This window comes from Humulus lupulus, chromosome 1 (genome assembly GCF_963169125.1).
Source record: "Humulus lupulus chromosome 1, drHumLupu1.1, whole genome shotgun sequence".
Lineage (NCBI taxonomy): Eukaryota > Viridiplantae > Streptophyta > Magnoliopsida > Rosales > Cannabaceae > Humulus > Humulus lupulus.
The window spans coordinates 49,940,647-49,963,785 of NC_084793.1; the positions used below are offsets into that span (position 1 = coordinate 49,940,647).

A 23,139-nucleotide genomic window follows, 5' to 3' on the forward strand; every position below is an offset into this window, starting at 1 on the left:
CATTTTTTAATGATTTATTTGATTTTGTTTTTGTTTTTGTTTTCTGAATTAATAAAACAAAATAAAAAACAATAATTAAAACTTTGAAATAATTTAAATAAACAAAAATAAAAAATTAAATCTAACTCTTGAACTTAAACTAAAAAATTAAAATCAACACCCTAAACTTTAAAGCCAAAATTTGTAATAAATTCAAACAAAAATAGTTTAATTAAAACTTATTAGGTTTTTAGTTTACTTTAATTAATTTAAAAATATTGGTTTTAGTTTTTTTTAATTTATATTTCGAATTAAACATATTTATGTTTATTCAATTAATTAAAATAATTTTATTCAATATTTTTATGTTAAAATTAATTTATATTATTTTTTTATTTAGAATTTACATTTAATTGATTCATTTTATAAAACCATTTTTATTTTTAATTTAAAAAATATTTTTGAATCATTTTAAAATAATAAAAACAAAAGAAAATCAAATAAATCATTAAAAATAGAGGTAATATAATCATATTTGAAATATGGGCTGACTCCATTCTAGCAGAGGGTACCAAATTGCTACGAATTGCAAACAGAGAGTATCAAATGATCATTAAGTGTGAATTTCGATAATACACATGGTACCAAATGAGTATTTATTCTTATTATAATTATATTTAGTTCACAATTTTAATTTATTAGTTTTAATTTATTTTTATTATTATTTTTGTTTTAATAATAATTAGTGTAAGTTTTTTTCAAATAATTATTATTTTGTTTTGATTTAAGTTTATTTTAATTTTTGATTTTTATATAGTTTTTATTTTATTTTATGCCATGTTAACAAAATTAACATTGTTGTTAAGCTTATGTGTTTCCACGCAAATATCTCTTAAAATTATATATTTTTATTGGGTTTATACTTTTTTGTATCTTGTGTTTTTTCCCATTATCTGTTTGGACCCTGTGTTTTGAAAAATTACTTTTTAGATCCTATGTTTTGTAAAATGGTTAAAATAGAACCCTAAACTCAATTTTGATAAAGAAAAATTGAATATAACAACACAGTTTTTAAGCAGAATAATTTTATTTTTGTTATGAATTGTTAGTTTTGTAAATTATTTGTGGTTTTAGTTGAGAAAACATTGACCAAAATCAGATTTAGGGTTCTATTTTAACCATTTTACAAAACATAGGGTCCAAAAAAATACAAACCCATTTTTATTTTGAATTATGTTTTGTCCTAAATTTTAATGTAAAATTCAGTCACCAATTGAAAATTTATAAACAAATTTAATGACATTTATATATTGCTAAAACAAATGGAAATTGCCCATGCGACGTGGCACACTCACGTCACGTGCGTAATATGGTTGCCCATCGCCTAAGGAACCCACGGGGTAGATAGACTTTTCACCTCGCCACCTCCACTATTTCATCTGATCACCAGCTTAGTACTGTAAGCATCAGTGCCTCGCCCATTTCTCACTTCCCCCTTCCCTCTCTCTCTTCTGCATCATCGAGGATTCTGGGTTTTGGTCTTTTATGAAACCCTAAAATATCTGTATAACTTTGTAAGCTCAACGTCTCGATTCTCACTTTTTCATGAGCAAAAGAAGTAATCATTTTTCTTTTATTTTGTTACATATTTCCATCGAAGTAAAATAATGCATTCGTTCAGAACCATATTTTTTGCTCTGTTTAAGGTATATTTGGACTAATGTAGTTGATTAATTACTATATTTATAGCATCTGTCCCCCCCCCCCCCCCCCCCCCTTTTTTTTTTTGAGAATCCATGACTATAAAATCAATCTTGCTGTTCTATTATTTGGATAGATGGGTCTAATAGTTAATGGATTCTAGGTTTGTGTTCTAATGTTGTATGTTGATCTTCTATATCCAAGTAAACCCATTTCATTGTCTATGTGACTAGTCGATATTGAAGAAGTTTTAGCTAGCTGAGCTCTGGTTAATATGGAGGGAGAATGCAGCAAGAACAATGTTCCTATGCAAGTGAAGTCATCAAACTTTGTTGGGTATTCTGGCAATGGTGTTACTCTTGGGCCAACTGAAGAAAATGATCGACAGGGGTCTCTTCTCATGGGAAATGGTGGAAGGAGTTGGCTGAAGGAGAACGATGCTTTACGTTTACCTTGGTGGGTTCAAGTTCAACACCCGGAAACAAATCACAACTATGTCCAATTTCTAACTGAAAAAAGCTCTGCGTTTCCTCAAATGCCTTTTTCTTCTCAAGACATTTTGGAGAGTCTTTCTTTACCTGATGGTGAAACAGCCTCTGCATATGCTGTTTCCGGGGTCTCTGATGTCCAAAGAGATGTGCGGTTTTACAATCACCTGGGATTGGCGTCTGGTCCTAAACCAACTGATATAGATGCTTGGAAGGTAAATATATATATATAAATATATATATATATATATATCAGGATCAGATTCAAAATACCGTTAATGAATCTGAATAATATACTCTCTGGTCTCGACATATGTAAGCTATTCAATATTGGGTTTTGCTTGTAGTTCTCTGTCTTTTCAATTTTTGGAGGCATTTCTAAATTCTTAACAATTTTTATTTTATTTTATTCTAACATATGTTGGTTCCTCCATACAGAATCTTACTTCGTCGAACAAAAACTCAGTTGGGAAAGGCTATAATTCTCGAGTTGATATTCCAAGTGCAACAGTTGCTTCACCTGGCGATCTGTCCCGAGGCCAGTCCACTATACAGAGACAAAGAAACACTAAAAATGATCGAGTAAGAAAAATGCTATAACTATTTGACTTTCACCTGCCTAATGGGTAATGGTTTTGTTTCATAATGAGCTGCATAATTGTGTCCTGGAGAAAAACTCCATGGTTTCTTCTATATTTTTCTATTCAAAACTGATATAATTGATTAGGATAGCAATTTTGGGGAGGGGGACAGATAATAGTTAATTAATTATGTGTAGGCTTTGTCCAAACAGCAACGCAGGATACGGTATGCTGAAAGACTCAATGCTTTACAAGAACTACTTCCCCAGTCTGCAGAGGTAATTCTACGTATTAATACAATTGTGCTGCGAAGAGGGTTTTCTTAAATGAGCTGTTATTGAATATCTATCTTGAAACTCCTTGTGATATTTTCTCTTTACCTGATAAGACACTTAGTTTTGAACTCGTAGGGTGGTCAAGTATCTGTATTTGATGGCGTGATCGACTATATCAAGTACTTGCAGCTACAAATAAAGGTAAACCTTTCTTTCTCATAAACTTTCACTTTGATTATCAAGACAGGAATAAGCTTCCTTTCACTGCTACCAACTAAACCCATGTGTAAGTAATGTCTTATGTTTGATACATTCAACAACTGTAACAGAACATTTACGATTGCAGGATTTGAGTAAAAGCAGATTGGGAGGTGAATCACCAACCAAGCCTATCATTTTCCGCGAGGTATATATATATTTCCATGCCAACTTATTTTCTTTCCCTTCCACTCATCAAGTGAATTTTTTTTTCTGTTTTCTCTCTTCTTCTTCAACTTTCCCTTTCAGGGATATGGTCACTACTTTTGCGACCAAGAGAATGAGCCTTTGGAAGAGATAATCATGGCGAAATGGTTGGAGCTAAACCCTTTAGCTGTGACCAAGTTGCTGGAGATGAAAGGTCTTCTTCTCATGCCCATTGAATTTACTGAAGCACTTGTCTGACCTGTGCTTCGCTTTTTGTTTGGTTCTCTCTTGGTTTACACCCAAAATAATTGCTAATACTCTTGTAATGAAACTAAATGTTGCTATATTCTTGTCTAGCTTGCTACCTCTTATACCGAGAACTTTTTAAGTAAAATCTCACCTACTTATCTCTTTCAATTTTGAGAATTGTTGGTTGAATTTAGGCTTTTTAATATATACTCATCCAACACATCACCATATCGAGCGTTGTTGAGACAGTAAATCTATATATAGAGAGCGTCTATATTAATTGCCTACTATAAGCTTATGCTATTTCTTATTTTAGCTGGAAGATTTTTTAGCAGCAGTAAAACATTTTTGTGTCAACTAAATTGAAAAATTCCACTGACAGTTTTTTTGTGTCAACTAAATGACCGAATTCTCGTCAACATTGACACAATGAGAAAAAGATACGTTCAATCAAAACTTAAATTCCTTTCCAACAAAAAAAATAAAAACTTAAATGTAAGTTAAAGTAATAAATCTCTTCTATAAAATAATTAGTGCGTAAAAATTCTTGATTTTAATAATTTTTTACTTTTTAATGTTAACTTTAACGGAATATTATTATATTTAACGATAGTTTGTAAACACTTAAACTTAAATAAAATAAATAAGATATTTTTTACAATGATAATTATTTAAAAATAATAAATAAATTAAAATATAATATTTTTAAGATATTTTACAATAATAATTATTTAAAAATAATAAAATCATACGTTTTTATAACTTAAATAAAATTTAATTACATTTAAACTCACTTATTAGAATAATATCATATTAAACATATAATATAATTTACTGTGAATTAGCAACAAATTATTTTTTTTAAAAACTAGCAAGAAACTTAAATTTAAAATTCACGTATAATATTTAATATTACATTAAATGTATAATATATAATCTCTTGTTGTCAATCCCCAATTAAAAAATAATACAAATATAAACTTAAACAAAAATAAATAAATTATTTAATTAAAATAAGATATTTATTTCAAAGTTTATATGACATTAATAGAAATTTAGGGAGCGACTACAATGCATCCTTTTTTTTGCAACACTAGTGCATTATTTTTCTATTTCGGCACCTGAATAGTTATAATAAAAAAAAATTATATGATGGTGCACATTATAGCTATCTAGAATATCCTACAAATTTTCAAGAAATTCTGGATAAATTATGGTACCGAAACAGGGTCTAAACGGTCTGTTGCACGCGTGCCTATTTTGTTGTGTATGCGTGTAAAATTTGACAGTTTGAACTCTGTTTTCGGCTTCGTAAATTATTCAGAATTTCTTGAAAATTTGCAGGATATTTTAAATACCTACAATGTATATCGTCATATAAATTTTTTTTGAGATTATATCTATTCATGTGCCAAAATAGAAAAATGATGCACCAATGTTGCAAAAAGTGGGATGCGTTGTAATCGTCCCCCTATAAATTTAATAAAAATAATTAATAAATTCTATAAATAAAACTAAACAAATATACATATATTTTAGGTTAGTTGCATCTAGTATATATATATTTATACTTTACTACTACAACAAATGAGACCTACAGTCGCATTAATTAAATAATTATTGGAAAGAAACAGAAAAAATATTGTCCGAGTTTATTTTTCACTAATTTTTTACATTTAACAAAGAAAATAGATTTTTCAACTTTTATCTGAGTTTTATAGGACTATTTATAACTATTCATGTTAGTCTTGTACTACTTTTAACCAAGTTTACATTTATCTATAAATTAAGAACTGGGATTTTTTTTTATAAAAAAAACATTTTAAGGATTCTACATTTTAGCTTAAATAGATGATAAACTTGTGTTAGTATTCCTTCTCTTATTTCTAAGATGAAGGTGTTACAATTTTAAGAAGTAACTCCTACTTATTATAATCCATTTGTTTATTTCCTAAAACCCCGTGTAGATCTAAGCAATTATAACATTATGAGGTGTAAAGAAGTGAAAGAATTTACAAGAAAAATAAAAGAAGAAAAAAAAAGAATGTATGTATGTTATCTCTCATGATGTTCATCTACTGGGTCAATCTTGATAATGAGAGGCTTTTGGAGATCCAAAGGAGAATTTGATGAAATGGGTAGAGTCTGTGGAGACAACGTGCCTTCCACTTCAGTGTTTTCAGCAAGTGCCTTATCCAGAGAAGCTTTGGCCACTTTGGTAATGCAAACCAGTATAATAACTGAAGCACAAAACCAGAAGAAAAATATGTTATTCAGGAAACCAAAAGTACAGACATGTATCCACCTACATATTTCTGTTGCTGATGATATATCAAACTTAACAAGATTTTATAAACCTAGAGCGTCTAACAGGTCGTTTTGCTCTTTCCCAACGACACAATAATTTCTTAGTGGTAAAGACACAAACATAACCCAGCAACAAACTAGTGGAAAGAAAATTCCATGCATGGAATGAAAGACCAGAATGGCCGGCAGCAACTTGAACTAGCCAGCTCTGTGAGAAAGGACGGGCAAAAGAAGTGGTGCTCAATCTACGTGCTTAAGTGGGCATGCCCCTGCATCCTTGATAGACTAAAAGTTTGATCGTCTTTATAAGTTTCTAACAAATAAGTCAAGTTCTACGTAGCTAACATAACATGGTTTGGACAGGGATGGTCATGAACAAGCTGTGTTCAATCAAACTCACACTTGAGCAAATAAACAGGTGTTATGATGAGTAATAAATATATAATAAAGGGAACTTACTGGATATACAGAAACCCAGTCCTATAAACACCTGCAAGCACAAGCAAATAAAACATGACTATAATGTAAAGCCTCTACAGTTTAAAAAATATATAAAGTAGAAACACATGCAAAAAGGACAACAAAATATAAGTTTGAACAATATGTACCCAATTGGAGGTTGAGAGCTCATTCCATCCGTGTGTAACATCAGATAGATCCTTTAAAGTTGTTCCAATATATACTAGAGTAAATGTTATAGGCTACAATATGAGGCAGAAAGGAATTCTTGTCAGAGTATATAAAACAGTCCATAAATAAAATGACAGATAAATCCGCCATGACTTGTTAGGACAAAAATGACATATTTTGCTTCTTTGTAGAGCACTATATAAAATTATCTCTAAAGGTAGAAAATCACAAGCCCTCGCATAGTCACATGAGATAGTTGCTGGGGTATAACTAAGATTAGTTCAAATGCCTTGGCATCACACAATTACTCTGGAGGTATGTTAGGATGTACTTTGTCAATGGCATTGCTGATAGAGTATTGAAGCGTGCTTCACAATTGAACAAGCAAATCATGAATAATGCATTTGTAAATTAATCTCCTAACCAATTATACTTCGTAAATGACCAGCAAATCATGAACAGTGCATTTGTAATTTAAGCAACATATATTAAAGGTAAACATTCATCTGCTAGTCATTTAAAAAAGTACGCACCATCATTCCTAGCCACGTTGCCATCACATACTCTTCTATGCGAACAGGAGTCACAGACAGAAGATAATTCAGCATATTAAATGGAAGCAACGGAACCAACCGAAGCAGCAGAACTATCTGTTATATAAACCAAAATGAGAAAAAAAATTAGGTCTTTTGTTACAGAGATTCATATAATATGCAGTAAAAAGAAAAATAAGAGGAAAAAAATGACTGCTGGGATTTATCTGAAACAACGCTTCTATGAGCACTAAAAAGTACACAGAACATTATCTGAAAAATTGTTCCAAAATAAAGAGTACCTTAAAGCCAGATCTCTGAATTGCAATAGCAACAGCTTCAAACTTTGGATAATTCTTTAACTTGGAGATAACATATGATCTTCCAATCTACATATCAAAACAACTAATTTAAAATAACTTTCTAATTGCTCCAAGCCCACTAAAACAAGTATATAATTAGTGCTTGAGTTTATTTAAGTATATTGGTAACAAAATATGCCGCTCTTGGATTATTACAAAAAACTGTGCATCTATTATTCCATTTAACTAAACATACATACACACACCCTGCAAAACTATGGTCTACAATACTCACTGTTCTACCAAGAATAAATGCAGCTGTAGCACCAATTGTTGCACCAATAGAATCAGCAACGAACCCCAAAGGCAACCCAAATAGATAACCTCCACCAAGCTGTAAGAGAAAATAAATAGCACAAATAAAGCATTGATAAAAATAAAAAAATAATACTAACAGATACACTTTCACACTTAAACCAAATAAGTTGACTAGACAGACTTTATTCATTCAGAGTGCTATTTTTTTTGAGGGGGGAGGATCACTGAACAGACAATTACATACTTTATTAAACAGACAATAAAGGTCCAAAATAATGTCATTGTTATAGCTCTGCAATAAGAGTTAGTGACTTTAACTTACTGTAAATATTGCAACAAGAGTTAGTATTCTAGAATGAATGGTCCTCTTGATGATATGAGATGAGAGAATGAAGAATCATCTTAAAGCATTAACAGTAAAGGTTCATATCTTACAGTAAGTATAGAAGCTGGAACAGCGAGGATTGTGAGAGGAATGTATGCAATGGCCCTGCAATATTCGGAAAAGTGAGGAAGCTAGAAATTCTAACATATAGCTAGATGCCTCGATTAGAAATCAAACCCTAAAACCTGGCCCAGACCACTCCGACTGTCATTTTCTCCTACTGTTTTGAACAATGAAATTGACTAAAATTGAAGTGCCATAAACTTGGATGTGGTATGAGAATAGCACCGCATGTCAATGCAAGGGGAGATACTGATTAAAAAAATATAGGATACCACTTCTATGATTTGTAATTAAGATAAAACTTATTTGAGAATTTAGTAAGTTTATCGCAAAAGGAATGCTTACAAGACAATTGGGCCCCAAGGTCCCAGATCCTGCTTAACCCATATCAAGAAATCCTTCAATATCTGCACAGAAAGAAGAGGGATATAAATTATGAGAAATGAAGGGGATATAAAGAGTTGGTCAGTTGCAAAAAAAATTCTAGTGAAAGAAAGGACATTAGGTAGAATAAAACTATATCAGGTTCCTCAATGGACAAAATTATATCATGCCAAGTGGATTAGTTTGGTAGTTGGATTAATCTTTCTTATATGTTCTCTAATTACATGACTAAAACACATGATAAAGTTGTCTAAACCTAGTTCTTTCCTAAGCATTCCAAACATGGCCCCAAAAAAGAGTAAATCTTCATAAGACATATAAGATAAAAATAAATAAAGGACCAGAAACTCATCTACTAAAGATTTCCATAATACAAAATCATTATTTAATACATCATCCATTGTTAATAACATTAGACTAACTCGATGGTTTTAAATAGTTAATTTTTTATGTCCTAAAATTCACTCCAACCTAATACTTCTGTAACCACAAAAAAGTGAAGCTTTAACTTACACAACATCCCCTCATATGCAATTTACTTCCTCATACAACATCATTAATATTCTAATAAGTCGAGTTTCAGAATTAACTAAAATTCTTAGTAATAGATATATCCCAGAGCAATACCGTAAGTGAAATCGAAAACCTGAAACTGAAACACGGACATATCTAGTCCAACTCTCAACCAAAAATTCCATATAAATAATCGAATCCAAAATTGAAACCAAATTAAATACAAAATCATATTACATTTCTTCAAATAAAAAAAACTAAATTGTATAGATACGGATATAAAAATTAGAGATTGAACGGTGCCTTTTCTATAGGGAGGAAAATGCAAGCGGTGGCAATGGCGGCGAGTAGGAGGAAAAGGAGGGCGAATCTAAAAGCGGAGGAGCAAGAGAGTGGAAGCGCCATGAACCTACGAGGCCAAGGCCTCAAATGGGATTCGTCGTCCTCCTCATCGTCGTAAATCCCGATCCCGTCTTGCCTCAACGACGATCGCGCCCTCAACCCCTCCACCTTTGCCAGATTTAGCTTCGCTCTTAATTTTTATTTTTTTTAACGCTAAATTCCTACCCTCCAAAAATCTCTCTCCAAATTTAGTTCAGAAACTTCACTCAATACTCTCAATTATTATTATTATTATTATTATTATTATTATTATATATTGCGATTTTACAGTAACAGTCATTAAGGTCGGCGACGACGACTAATAAGAGTAGCTCAGAAAACAAAATAAATAAAAATAGAGCAGTGATATGTGCAATCAAAATGCACACTAATTTTAATAAAGTGATTAGATTAAAGTGTGATATTTAAGTATATATTTTGAGCTCAAGTATCTATACTCATACAAATAAGGTCGGGTGTTTGGGTGCTAGTGGCTTTCTGGCCATTGGATTTTTGCCACGTTTAAATTTTGTTGACCTGTAACTGAATCCAGCGGTGAGAATGTTGTTTGCTGTTGCCTTCACTTTTCCTTTACTCCTATATTTACTTTTCTAAGGAAAAAAAAACTTGTCTTGTGACCTAGAAAATTAAATTTAGTAGGTAATTTGAGTTACACTAATAGGCCAACTCCAACCTATTGGACAAAAATTATGTTGAATCAATACAAAAATTAGCTAATTTTGACACTATAACATATTTCTATTCTCACTTTAACACTCAAAATTACACACACAAAAAAGTATATTTTATATTATTATATTATTTTAACTCTTTAATTTCAATTTGTAAATACAAATAATAGCACTGTTACATTGGTGCACGTTTTTTGCACTATTATAGTAAATGTTATATTCTTACACATTTGAACCCCTAATTTTGTTTAATAAGATACGAATACAATAAACACCATCATATAAAAAAAAAAAAAATGTAAAAATATACTATTCACCATAATACATGATTTATAATTATGAAAGTTTTTTTACTATGTCTACTATGTCTGCAGTATTTTACTTACTGTAGACAATCCTAATTTTGGTATAAACTTTAGTGTTGGGTTGTATTTGCTTTTTGTACTAAATGAGCACAAAAACAAGAGGGTGTCCTGTTGAAGCTGCCATTAGCAAATCTTTGTTGAGAATCTACAATACACTACTTTAACTTGATGAATAATTTAGGGTGCATTTAGAAAGTCACTTTGTGATTAAAATTGAGTATAATTCGAGGTGATCACCAAATTTAACATATTTGTTTAACTAGGTAATTACACAATAATTATGTAATTGAAAATAATTGAAGTGTCTCAACCACACTCTCCAATTCTCATAGCTCCCATAAAAATTGGGTGTAATTACTATGTACAATCAGTTTTAAATAGTAATTATTAAATAATATTATTTAATGTTTAATTACTAACTATTTTGCCAAACATGACAATAAGAATTCATACGTAATTACCACTTAACATCCAAACACACTTTATATTTTAAAAATAGAGTGTAATTATTACTATAGTAATTGCACAACCTAGTAATTATACGGTGACTTTCAAACATGCCTTAAATGTGTTTGCAATCAGTTTAATCAATTTTAATTTGTAGATAGATAATTATTGTTTCATCTATAAATAAATAATTAACATTATCTTAATCAACTAATCTACCATTTTAGAGTTTGAAGTCTACAAAATGTTATTGTTTGGATTTTTATAATTATATTACTTTTCTATTTTGTTTTGTTTTGTTTTAGTACTAGTTTACACCATTCTTGATTAAGAAAACCAATAGAAAAACATAAACTTGATTATTGTTGATGTTAAGTTTTGGCAACCAAAAGAAATTTAGATGTACCACTGTTATACCTGATTTTTGATAATAATAAACTAGCTTGGGAGTTGTTGCTGCATTGAGGAATGAGTTGAGAAAAAGACTATTATATTAAACTGTTGAGAATTAGTCATCATGAGGGATGTTACATACATAGATTAAAAGACAAGTGTAGAACTTCAACATGTGAGTCATGATGACTGTGGATGCTCAAAATTCAACACCGGTAAAGAGTCCACCTCTCATGCCTCAGGTCCTTGGGAGGTCCTAAACAACCATGTTCGAAGTTATTTGAACCCTCAAATTAGTGCTCTAAACGACCCTGCTCCAAATGACCACTTCACCTTGGACCCCCGTTGACATCCCGCAACCGTCTCGTGAGACCAATATCTCGCCACACCTTGGCGCACCCAGCGAGGCCCCTCCGCGAGGCTGTCTGTGAGGCCTCGCCCGCGCGCGCCCTGCTCCAGCACCCGCGAGGCCATCTCACGAGGCTGTCTGTGAGGCCTCGCCTCGCCCTCGCGCGCCCTACTCCAGCACCCGTGAGGCTGTCCGTGAGGCCTCGCGCGCGCGCGCCCTGCTCCAGCACCCGCGAGGCCTTCTTGCGAGGCCGTCCATGAGGCCTCGCCTCGCTCGCGCGCGCCTCACTCCAACACAAGCATAGGCCCCGCTGATGAGGCCCTTCTTTACTTTCTTAGGAAGGTGTCACCAGCGGGGTATAACACCCCTCTGCTTAGCATACTCAAGGCTGCAAGTGCACTTATATTTCACAAAATGAAAAGGGGTTGGAGCAAGGGCATATCTTGAACATACGAGAGAGACCTCCAAATACGAAGCACGTGTATGGGAGGGGGTTGTACGACCAGGGGGAGCGCAAGGACGTGATTCTGGGGTCCGTACTAGACAGGTATTGGTGGTACAAGTTAGTACCAATAGCAAAGGCACTGCCTGTACGTTGGTGACCACATGTTAGGGTCGACACCACAACCACCTGCACCACTACGTCTGGTGCCACTTCTTTTGACACCTGTACTGGGCAAGTAGTGGAGGCACAATCAGGTACCAAAGTGGAAGTGCTCCCACCAACCCTGATCATGTACTGGAGCCGACACCACTACCTCTGAAACCACTCTCCTGCTAGGGTACTCATGTACCATCTGGTCCCCTGGACCACCATGTATCTGGGGCCATTAGAGCCCGCTATAAAAGCAATCCCACTTCCACTTGGAAGGGGGTTGGAAAAATCACTGTAGCACTACACCATAAGAAATACAATTTCAGTTCATCATTTTCCTTCTGCAAGTGTTCTTTAAGTTTCCAATTTGATCTTCAAAGTTTTTCTTTTGATAATCTCTACATTTCTGTTTTTCTAACTTAACTTGGTTGACGAGTTCTCATCGTCAACAATGACTAAACAACTCGGTAAAGGCATAATAACTGCTCGTAGGCACAAGTCAAGTGTTCATTACTTGGTCGACAAATATTCTGCTCGAAGTGCATTTACTACTCTAGCTCGAAAAGATTCCATGCGTATGAATCAACTTGAATACGTGTAACAGAAGGGAAAATTCAGAATAAATATCTAATTTGAATTGTAAATTAGTTCCACTTTTAAAGGAACTGGTTAGTCATTGATATTTTTTTTTATTATATATTTGTATTTTAAACAAATATCTTGTAACTCCCTCCTAAAATCACGTGAGAAGAATTTGAGACCACTCCATCTATAAATATGACTAGTTCTCTTTCATTATGTTTTGGATGTGCATTTATTGTACCAAAACTATGGGAAAATAACCTTACGCTGTGACTCAAAAACTGAATAAAAGTGACTCATGGACTAGGTAAATTTTAACTACTGAACCACATGAAATTCCATGTGTTTATTGTTTATTTTCCATTTTTGAATTTTAATTACTTAATCTTTCATTTCTTTTAAGTTGACGAAAAACAACGTCAACAGTTTGACGCTTTCATTGAGAGCATTAAGCGCTTTTCCTTTCATCTATTTTCTTCCTTAAGCACGATTCTTTTTACCACAAATGGTGAACAACGGAATCCCAATTCCCCAAGTAGGAGATCAAGCTTTACCCACTGTACCTAATGAGTACACACCAGCTCTTCCCACTGGGGAGGGGACATCATGTCAGGCCAACAACAAGGCACAAAATGAAGGGCAGCAAGGTGATAACCAAGAGAGCTTATCAAAACCTTTCCAACATCCTGATCCTCAACAATATGATCCGTCTAGATATGTACATGAAGTTGAGTTGGAACACTAGAAAATTCTAGCACAATTAGTCAAGGAAAATAGGCAAAATGAAGATATCAAGGCAAGAATGCAATCCACCAACAACCTTGCTAACAATCAAGTGTTGGGTGCCTCGCAACAGACTCAGACACGAGGGCAACCTTGGGAAGCACAACTACCTATATGGCGAAGAGATAGACTCGCACATCCCAATTGGCTTTTAATGCCGGAAATAGTTAGAGGACATCTTGATGACAAAACACGTCTCACAATACAACCAATGGACCCAACATTCATGTCAGGGAGGTTCACGAGGATGCACCACTACCACAAGCACCATAGGGAGCTATCCTAGAAGCACCTCGAGGAAATACTCAAGGAGTAGGACATAACAATGTCCGACCTCCCCCATCTCATATCTGACATATGTCGTCACTGAATAGGCATCCATCTCCAATCTGGGATATCCTGCAAAATCCTCGAGCTAACAGATCATAAGAAAACTTGATGCAAGATGATAGAAGAATGAGTGTTGATAACTCTCAAAGGTCAGCTCGGAAGGGAAGAAGAGTCAACACCGATCTTCCGTGCAACCTCAGACCTGAAGCACAGAGGCCATGGAATTTAACTTGACAGGGGGCACAACTAGAAGTACGTCCCCGACCTCATCATATTGTACTACAATAGGAAGAAACCTATATCTCCAGGTCCTGAGCAACAAGGATTAGAGTTTATGTGGATAATAATTGTAAAGCCCTGGTTAGCCAAGACCGTTACATTGTGTATTTTAAATAGTGCTTTGCTTAACTTGCTAAATAAGTCATTAGGCCATAAACGTGCATCTAAATGCAATTAATGGTCTAGGGTTAAAAATTTCAGTCAAAAGGAATGGGTATTTCATTAAAACATTAAAATGTACATGGGATCCCATAATAAACGTTTACAAAGTTGTTTACAGTTCCAAAATGGTCATTACAACTCAAAAGTTACATTTCGTCGACCTAGGCGGCAAAAATAGGGTTTAACCCTAATTCCTCTGAGAAACCTTGGTTGTGGTGGTCAAGCAGTCGCATATGTACACATCGCCACCTAAGCTCCCCAACTCATGGCTGGTCCAACTTTCCTTTCCCTTTACCCACACCACATAGCACCCGTGAGCCAAGACCCAGCAAGAAAACTTAATACAAGTGCATGAACAATATATACAGATTCAGATGTATATCTAGCATGCCCAACAGTAATAACATACTCATGCATGCATACAAGTACAAATAAATGATTATAGAATCATTATGGGGCCCACAGCCCTAATCAGATGACCATAGAGTCAACCTAGGGCCCTTTTCCCTGAATAGATGACCATAGAGTCAACCTAGGGCCCTTTGCCCTAGCTCTGTGACCATAGAGTCACCAGGGGCCCTTCGCCCTAGCTCTGAGTAACTAGCCATAGAGCTAGCTAAGTGCTTTGTTTTCCAAGCGACCATAGGGTCGGTCAACATAATAGTACGTCCCTGATCGGACCCTAGCCTTTCGATCAGTGCGTAGTGCGCTATTGACTCTCTTGACTAATAAGTCAAGGCTCTAACAGGTATTCAGATATCCTACTATAGATGCATATACAAATACAGATACATATAGGCATACTTCAAATAATTCAAGTTTGCATACAGGATAATCATATATTTCAGCCAATCAGATACAAGCATAGTAATAACTATGTTCCTTAACGGGGACGAGCCCTAATTATGCTGACAATGTAAAAAATCAGTAAATAATTATCCAGACACATAGCATTCAAGCATGCTTAATCAACGAGCACACACATAGCCTTAATCACGTTCATTCTCAGGGGCCCGAGCCCTATTCATAGTTATAATCAACAATGGGGCCAAGCCCTAATCACATATATCACGTATTGGGTGTAATTTTCTTACCTTTGGTCTGAGCACAAGTTATATATATAAACGACCTTTGAGCATGATCCTGTCCTGAGCCCTAGCGGTAACCTAGTCACAACCATAAGCAGTGTTTCAATGAGTTTAAATTCCAAAATCTAATTTCGAGACCAATCCCGTGCTCTTGGGACCTCCAATCCCACCAAACAGGGTGGTAGAATCGTCCCCCGAGCCCTCGGGCCAAAACCCCAAAAAGTACAAAAATTTATGCCTTGGAAAACACTATGGTGCTATGGCATTGCCTACCAGGCGCTACAGCGCCAAAGTCAGAAACGCCAACCTGACCACCCGACCCGCGCTATAGCGCCACTCATATGGCGCTATAGCGCCAAAGCCAGAGAACCCAAATTCTTGGTTTTTCTCTTCATGTTCTCTGAGTCTTAAACCTTAAAACTAACCCCAAAGGCCAACCAAACCCAGAAATGAGCCTTAAACTCACAGTAATTCACCCAGAACAACAACATATCATCACAAACTCTACCAAAACTCTTTTAAACCCAAAATCAAGCTTTGAGCTTTAAAGCTCAAGAACACCCAAAACAAAGAGAAACTCAGAATAATTAAGTGTCAAAACCATTACCTCGGTAGCTAAGAACGATCCTATACTGCCCTTGACTTTAAATTCTAGCTCCAAATCCTTTTAGTCCCCAAGCTTTCTCTTCAAAAATCAAAGGCTCCCCAAGTGTTCTAAGGGAACAAGAGCAAAACGAGAGAGAGGAGATAACCATCCGAGAGACAGAAAGATAGAGTTGTTGTTTGGGTTTCCTTTGGCTGAAGAAATCTATTATCTAAGTCATCATATTGGAATAATGACAAAAATGCCCCTTGGTCCAATATAACCCTTTTAATGCCACCAAGGGAAAAAAATACCTCCAAATAAAATTCCTATTATACAAAAATTCTTAGTCATGCGCTAAATTACCAAATTACCCCTAGGCCTAGTATTTGACCCTGTTATGACCAAACTGCTACTTTGCTCGCTAGGATTGTCTCGTGCCAAATAATCCAAATATATCTACATAATAATGTGGTCTCATCATATATCAAAAATATATAATCATTTATTCAAATATACCCCTAACAGGTCAAAATTACGAAAATTCCCTTCTAATAAGAAACGACTCACACGCATATTTAATACACTTAAACATGCAATATTAGTCATATAATAATATAACTCACATAATCATGCATATTATCACATAATAATACCATAAACCAATTATTGCCCTCCTGGTCCCCTAGTCCAGGCACTAAGCTAAATTAGGGAATTTGGGACGTTACAATAATCAACAAAAGCAGCAACGTACTGTAAGCTTCATAGAAGGGAGCTATCAAATAGAAAGTCAAGCTTTGAGAAGATCGATTAAGCATTTATAATACTGAACCTTGATACTACAACGAATATCCCAATGAACAACCAGGGACCAACCTAAGGGATCACATGATTAGGGGACGAGCCAACAATGATAGGCCGCTCCATATCTCTGCAAGTAGTTGAATTCTCAAGGAAGGGCTCAAAATAGTGCACCTTATCGACCACATTACCAAGAATAACTAGTGCAGCCTGATAATAATTATAATGGGAATATCCACGATGACCAAGGGCAAGCTCGGGTGGATCTTAACCCATATACAACGCCTATCAGAGCTGGATTCCTAGTGGCACCAAATCAATTTGAGTAACTTCCTTTGGCACAAATCGATCCAACACAATATAGGATATCTTTCTTGGAACAACAATTGTGATCACTCCAAGCAAATAAAAAACCAGCAGTTGACTATGATTTTGATGAAGATCTCGAACCATTCGCTCCTCATATCGCATCAGCTCCTTATTCCCATGGCTTTAAGATGCCACATATGCAAACTTCCAATGGCTGTACTGATTCAAGCAATCATATCAGTACATTTAGCATTCTAATGCGATCTAGTAATGTGGGGCTCGACTTAAGATGTGTACTATTTCCCGCTACTCTCACGGAAGCAACAAAGAGTTGGTTCAATAAGTTTTGAACACAATCTATTACTTCTTGGGAGCAACTTTAAAAAGATTTCAATAAAAAATTTTGAGCTGCAAAGAACGTTAAAACTGAGGCATCATCCTTGGCTAACACTAAGCACCAACCAAGCAAGTCGTTGAAATTTTTTTTTAATAGATTTAATGTGGAAATCGCTAAGGCATGAGATGTCGACGATAGTGGTTGGCTCATGTCCATGTTAGTTGGAATAACTCTTGGTAGTCCCCTCTAGGAAGACTTACAAAGGAAGGGGTGAGAACCATGGATGAGTTCATGACCCGAGCTCAGAGTTTCATCAACTTCGAAGAAGCAGATTGGTAATAAAATTAACCCCCATAACCGCGAACAGTCAACCTAATGCCACCACAACACAACTAGCCCCGGTAGCAGCTCCCATATCTACCACTAATAATAAAAGGAAAGGAAGTAAAGTTGGTGACCAAACTACCAATAATGGTAAAAAGAACAAGGGGAGTGATAAATACACCTCGATATATATATATATATACATACAATATATACTGAATTAATTGACACCTGAAGAATATATTGTTGGAAAACATTTTTCCTAAGTGCGTAGCAGAATTTGATATATGGCCATTTAATTACAAAAAAATTATATATAAAACCATTTTATATATACGATCCTATGATTTATATAAAACCATAGATGAATGTTGCTAGCTAAAAGACGAAATAAAAAAATTGAGTCGAGCATGGCACCTGGGGCAGTATGTGCTTAACCGAGCTATAAACTATTGGGAGAGAGTGAGATTACACCACTACAATAATAAGAATCTACACATAATTATCTTTGATAGAGACCAATAAAACATTGAGACAGAGAATGCAAACCCTAGTTTTTAAACAAAACTCTTGAATCTTCTTGAAAGCTTCAAACCTTTGCCAGAACACCATTTGAACTTCTTCTTCTTTGACGAGAATCAAAACAAGGCTTATACACGAGGAGTATCACTGTCCAAAAATTCTGTTTCCTAGCCCTTAATGGATGCTTGAGGCCTTTCTAAGAGGAAATGAGAATTGTGATTGAGCAAGCCTTTAAATTTACGAAGACAAACACTTTCTTTATGAATTTCTTGGAGAAAACTTGTGATCTTGAGAGCTAGAGAGAAAGAGATTTGAGAGAGTGATCAAGTCTATCAAAACTCTATGAGAACCCTTTTATAGTGTAGGCATTGCCATTAAGTCTAACAAATAGGATTAGAGCCTTAAAACACATCATTTGGAGCTTAAAATACGTGTTTTTACGGACACGTCAGGTGACGCGCCACCTGCTTGTAGACCAATCAACCAGCTCATAATGAAAACCTGCCTCTACCAGTTGAAGGAGAAGACATTATAACCATCTCCAAAGGACCACACTTGGCAGGAATGAGTAGGGGCACAAAAAAGGTATGTGTAGGAACTAAAATAACAGGGACAATACTACTTTTGTTCCAGAATAGCAAGCTCTCAAGCAACAATGAATCGAGGAAAAACCCGTCACATTCACAGGGGAAGACGCTGGCCATGTATAGCTCCCACATAATGACTCGTTGGTGGTGATTCAGCTAGCCAACAAAAGGGTATGTCAGGCACTAGTCGATAATGGAAGCTAGGTAAACCTCTTAACAAAGCAACATTAGACAAAATGGGATTGATGGTTCACGACCTAAAACCCTGTGCCATAACTTTGTACATATTTTTTGGAGACATAATCGCGAGGATGGGCTCAATTGAGCTACAAGTAACAATTGGAGAAGCACCTTGTTTTGTCACAAAGATATTTAATTTTGTAGTGGTTGACTCACCTTCTGCATACAATGTCATCTTGGGACGACCAACATTAATCAGAATGGGGTTAGTCACCTTGATCCGACAATTAGCCATGAAATCCAAGTGGGATTGGAATCGTAAAGGGTGATAAGCTCACAACTCGAGATTGTTATAGCATCTCGATGAGAGGTAGTTGACAGCCTGTAGCCCATTTGCTAGTAGTTATTGGAGAAGCAGTCAATCAGGATGAATTGGATGTCAAAGAAAAGGAAAATTAGGAGATCGACCCTTGGGTTGGAGATGATTGAGCATACCTTGGACTAGTAGAAGATCTAGAAGATGTCATCCTCGATATAAAAAAAATGCTACTCGAATAGTTAAGGTTGGAAAGAACCTCAATGATGTGAAGAAGTAGGTGGTTCAATTCTTGAAAGATAATCAAGAGGTATTTGCATGTGCTCACTCTTACATAGTGGAAATAAGCCCCACATTTATAAGTCATGCTTTTCACGTCAATCTAGACATTCCCTGAAAATGGTAGAAGAGGCGATTGTTCAACGATGATAGACAAGATGCTTTGAAAGAAAAGTTTGGGAAACTACTGGAAAACAAGTTCATAAGGGAAACATGCTATTCGATCTGGATAACAAACTAGTGCTAGTTCGAAAACCAAATGGGAAATGGAGAATACATATCGATTAGATGGACCTGAACACGGCATGCCTTAAGACTGTTTTCCATTTCCACAAATAGACTAGTTAGTTGATGCTACATTGGAACACAAACTAATGTCTTTTATGGATGCATACTCTGGATATAACCAGATCATGATGCATGCACCAAATTAAGAGCATACAAGTTTTACAACCAACATGGGGTTATATTGTTATAATGTAATGTCATTTGGATCAAAGAATGTTGGAGCAACCTATCAATGACTCATAAACAAAATGTTCGCCAACTAGACCGGGCATAACATGGAGGTGTATGTAGATGAAATGCTGATACTGTCAAAACTTAACAAGGTCATGTGACCGACCTGTAAGAATGTTTTTCCATATTAAACAAATAGAATATGAAATTAAATCCATATAAATGCTCATTTAGAATCTCCTTGGGAAAATTCCTCGATTTCTTTATTAATTCTCGGAGAATTGAGGCTAGCCCAGTTGAATTTAAGGCACTGGTTGACATGCCATCACCTCAGATGCACAAAGATGTGCAAAGTCTTACGAGGAGTGTAACGCCACAATTTTTAGAGTGTTACATGCGTGCACTTTTATAAATTGTTTAAAAAAGAAAACGTGTATTGAATTAAATAACATAAATGTAACGACCCAAAATTGCTAATAAGGCTTAAGGGCCTTGATTAGTGTGCCGGGAGGGCATAATTGGTATATAACTGAATAAATGATTAAATGCATGATTTTGTAGCATGCATGAATAAATGATTATATGAATAGGAATAGATGCATGTTTATGAGTATTAATTACGCATGTGGGCCCGGTTTAGCTTATAAGGGCGTATTTGTAATTTTGGCCTGTTGAGGGAATAAATGTAATTATATGTGATAAATTATTGAGACCACATTATTATGTGGATATATTCACAATATATGACTCGAGACAGTCCTAATGAGCGGTTTGGCGAAATAGTCACGGCGGGGATTTTTACTCGACTTGGGGGAGCCTGGGGGTATTTTCGAGAAATTTAGAAAATATATTGGGGATTATTAGACATTGGGTAAATAATTGGTGATTAATTGGATGACGAGATTTAAGTGGTAAATATTAGGAACACTCAAGGAATTAGCGGGAATTGGGAACAAATGACTATTATACCCTTAGATTGAGTAAAGGATTAGTTTTATTTGGGAGGGAAAAATATTCTTTTCCTAAGTCTAAGGATATATTCAGTATTTTCTTAGAAACAAACAGAACATTGTGGAATTAATCAAGGAAAGAAAGGAAAAGAAAACTCTCTCTCAGCTCACCCTTTCTCTCTCTCACGTTCTCTTCTCTTCCTCACTCTCCCTTGTGGAATTTGAAGCTAAGAATCGAAAGGAGCCTAAGCTAGCCTTTGGGGCTGTGATCTTTGAAGTAGTTGAAGGGGAATTAAGCTAGAATTGGAGCTGGAAATAAGAGGAAAAGTCAGAGATTTGAGCTGAGTTGGTGTGAGGATTCAGTTGGAAAATTGAGCTCCAAATTAAGGTAAGGATTGTGGTTTTCAACTTTGAATTTTGTTGGATTTTTGGGTATAATTAGTAGGTAAATTTGGTTTAGTTATGTGGAATTGAGCTAAGTACTTTGAAGCTTAGAGTAGGTTCAATTCTGAAAAGTTTTCTGGTTTTTAGTTAGGGTTCTTGAGCTTCAAAGCTTAGTTTTGATTTATGTGTTTGGTGATGTTCTTAGCTAAGTTTTGATGTTATTATGTTGTTTTGGGTGAGCTATAGTGATTTACGGGCTCAATTTTGTGTTTGGATAATGATTGGGGAGGATTTTTGGAGCTTTGGCTCAGGGAGGTTCAAAGAGAGAAACCCAAAAATTTGCATTTCTGGTACTAGCGCTAGGTTGGGAGTGCTATAGTGCTAGGTTGCGATTCTGGGGGGCTAGAGTCTCTGAATCTAGTGCTGTAGCGCCCCTCAGATAGTGTTAATATGCTTTTAGAACTTGGTTTTTGGGTACTTTTTAGGGTTTCTGCTCAGGGGCTCGGGGGACGGTTTCACCACTTCATTTGGTGGAGTTAGAGGTCCCGAGAACGCGAGTTTGTTCCCGGGATTGTTCTTTGGAATTTAAACTCATCGAAGTACCATTTATGGATTGTGACTAGGTTTATTTTTAAGGCTCGGAGCTAAGGATCATGCTCGAAACCATTTCACCTTCTCCGCTCGAAAATTAAAGGTAAGAAAACTACACCCTTTTGTGTGGCTGTGATGGGACTAAGGGTTCCCTATATTTGAATATAGATATTGTATGATTATGATATGCCGTGTGAGCATGAAATAAACGACCTAAGAGTGTCAGGATTGATATTTGCGCACAGGACGCGGCTCGACCACTGAGAGCTGAGGTCAATTAAATAATTACTAAGCTCGGCCTAAGCGAGTCGGAGTCAGTGGGTTAAATAGAGGGTACCCTGAGTATTGTATGATGAATATGATAAGTTTATTATTGTTAATATGATGTTTATGGCTTGTTGAATACGTGGACGATAAACTGATGATTCCTTGATTGTCATCACTGATTATGTGTATACTATGGCCTGCTGAATATTTGATTTATGTCTTGTGAATTATTTGATTGTCGTTATTGTTTATGCTATGATGTTATGGTTTTCTTGTTGGGACTCGGCTCACGGGTGCTATGTGGTGCAGGTAATGGCAAGAGTAAGATGGTTCAACCTTGAGTTGGAGAGCTCTGGGGGCAAGGTGTACACTGTCAGCTGCTCGTCTGTCACAGTCGAGGGATTGTACAGGGATAGAAACCAAAAATGTGTATTTTGCCATTAGAATGGCCTTGATTGTAAATAACTCTTGGAATTTTGTAAATTTTTCCTTTAAACCCTGTTTTTGGGATCCCATGTATTAAATATTTATTTAAATGAAAGTTATCCGTTTATGACCAAAATCTTTTAAACCTAACTTGTTTATGACTTTAGGATCACATTTTCATTGAAATGACTTGATTAGCAAGCCCTGCACTATTTTAAACACACAGTGTAACGATCTTGGTTATCGTGGGCGTTACAACTTGGTA

At 35.4% G+C, this 23,139-nt stretch overlaps 2 protein-coding genes across 5 annotated transcripts; one reads left to right on the forward strand and one right to left on the reverse strand.

Moving 5' to 3' along the window:
* The first annotated feature begins 1,389 nt into the window (after window positions 1-1,389).
* LOC133792188 (bHLH transcription factor RHL1-like) lies at window positions 1,390-4,042 on the forward strand. Of its 4 annotated transcripts, none has more exons than XM_062230106.1 (7): window positions 1,390-1,685; window positions 1,914-2,383; window positions 2,607-2,750; window positions 2,947-3,027; window positions 3,160-3,225; window positions 3,371-3,430; window positions 3,532-4,042. In XM_062230106.1, the coding sequence occupies exons 2-7, from the start codon at window positions 1,955-1,957 to the stop codon at window positions 3,685-3,687; spliced, it is 936 nt and encodes a 311-aa protein (XP_062086090.1). In that variant the 5' UTR covers window positions 1,390-1,685; window positions 1,914-1,954; the 3' UTR covers window positions 3,688-4,042. The 4 variants fall into 4 exon arrangements, with proteins under 4 accessions (XP_062086090.1, XP_062086099.1, XP_062086101.1 ...); XM_062230115.1 differs by having other exon boundaries at window positions 1,390-1,597; XM_062230117.1 differs by having other exon boundaries at window positions 1,391-1,685; window positions 2,962-3,027.
* Window positions 4,043-5,498: 1,456 nt separating this feature from the next.
* On the reverse strand, window positions 5,499-9,860 carry LOC133792206 (uncharacterized). The gene is made up of 9 exons (XM_062230123.1): window positions 9,417-9,860; window positions 8,562-8,623; window positions 8,204-8,258; window positions 7,746-7,844; window positions 7,451-7,537; window positions 7,149-7,265; window positions 6,594-6,686; window positions 6,445-6,475; window positions 5,499-5,918 (listed from the first exon to the last, which is right to left on the reverse strand). The coding sequence occupies exons 1-9, from the start codon at window positions 9,516-9,518 to the stop codon at window positions 5,734-5,736; spliced, it is 831 nt and encodes a 276-aa protein (XP_062086107.1). The 5' UTR covers window positions 9,519-9,860; the 3' UTR covers window positions 5,499-5,733.
* Between the last annotated feature and the right edge of the window lie 13,279 nt (window positions 9,861-23,139).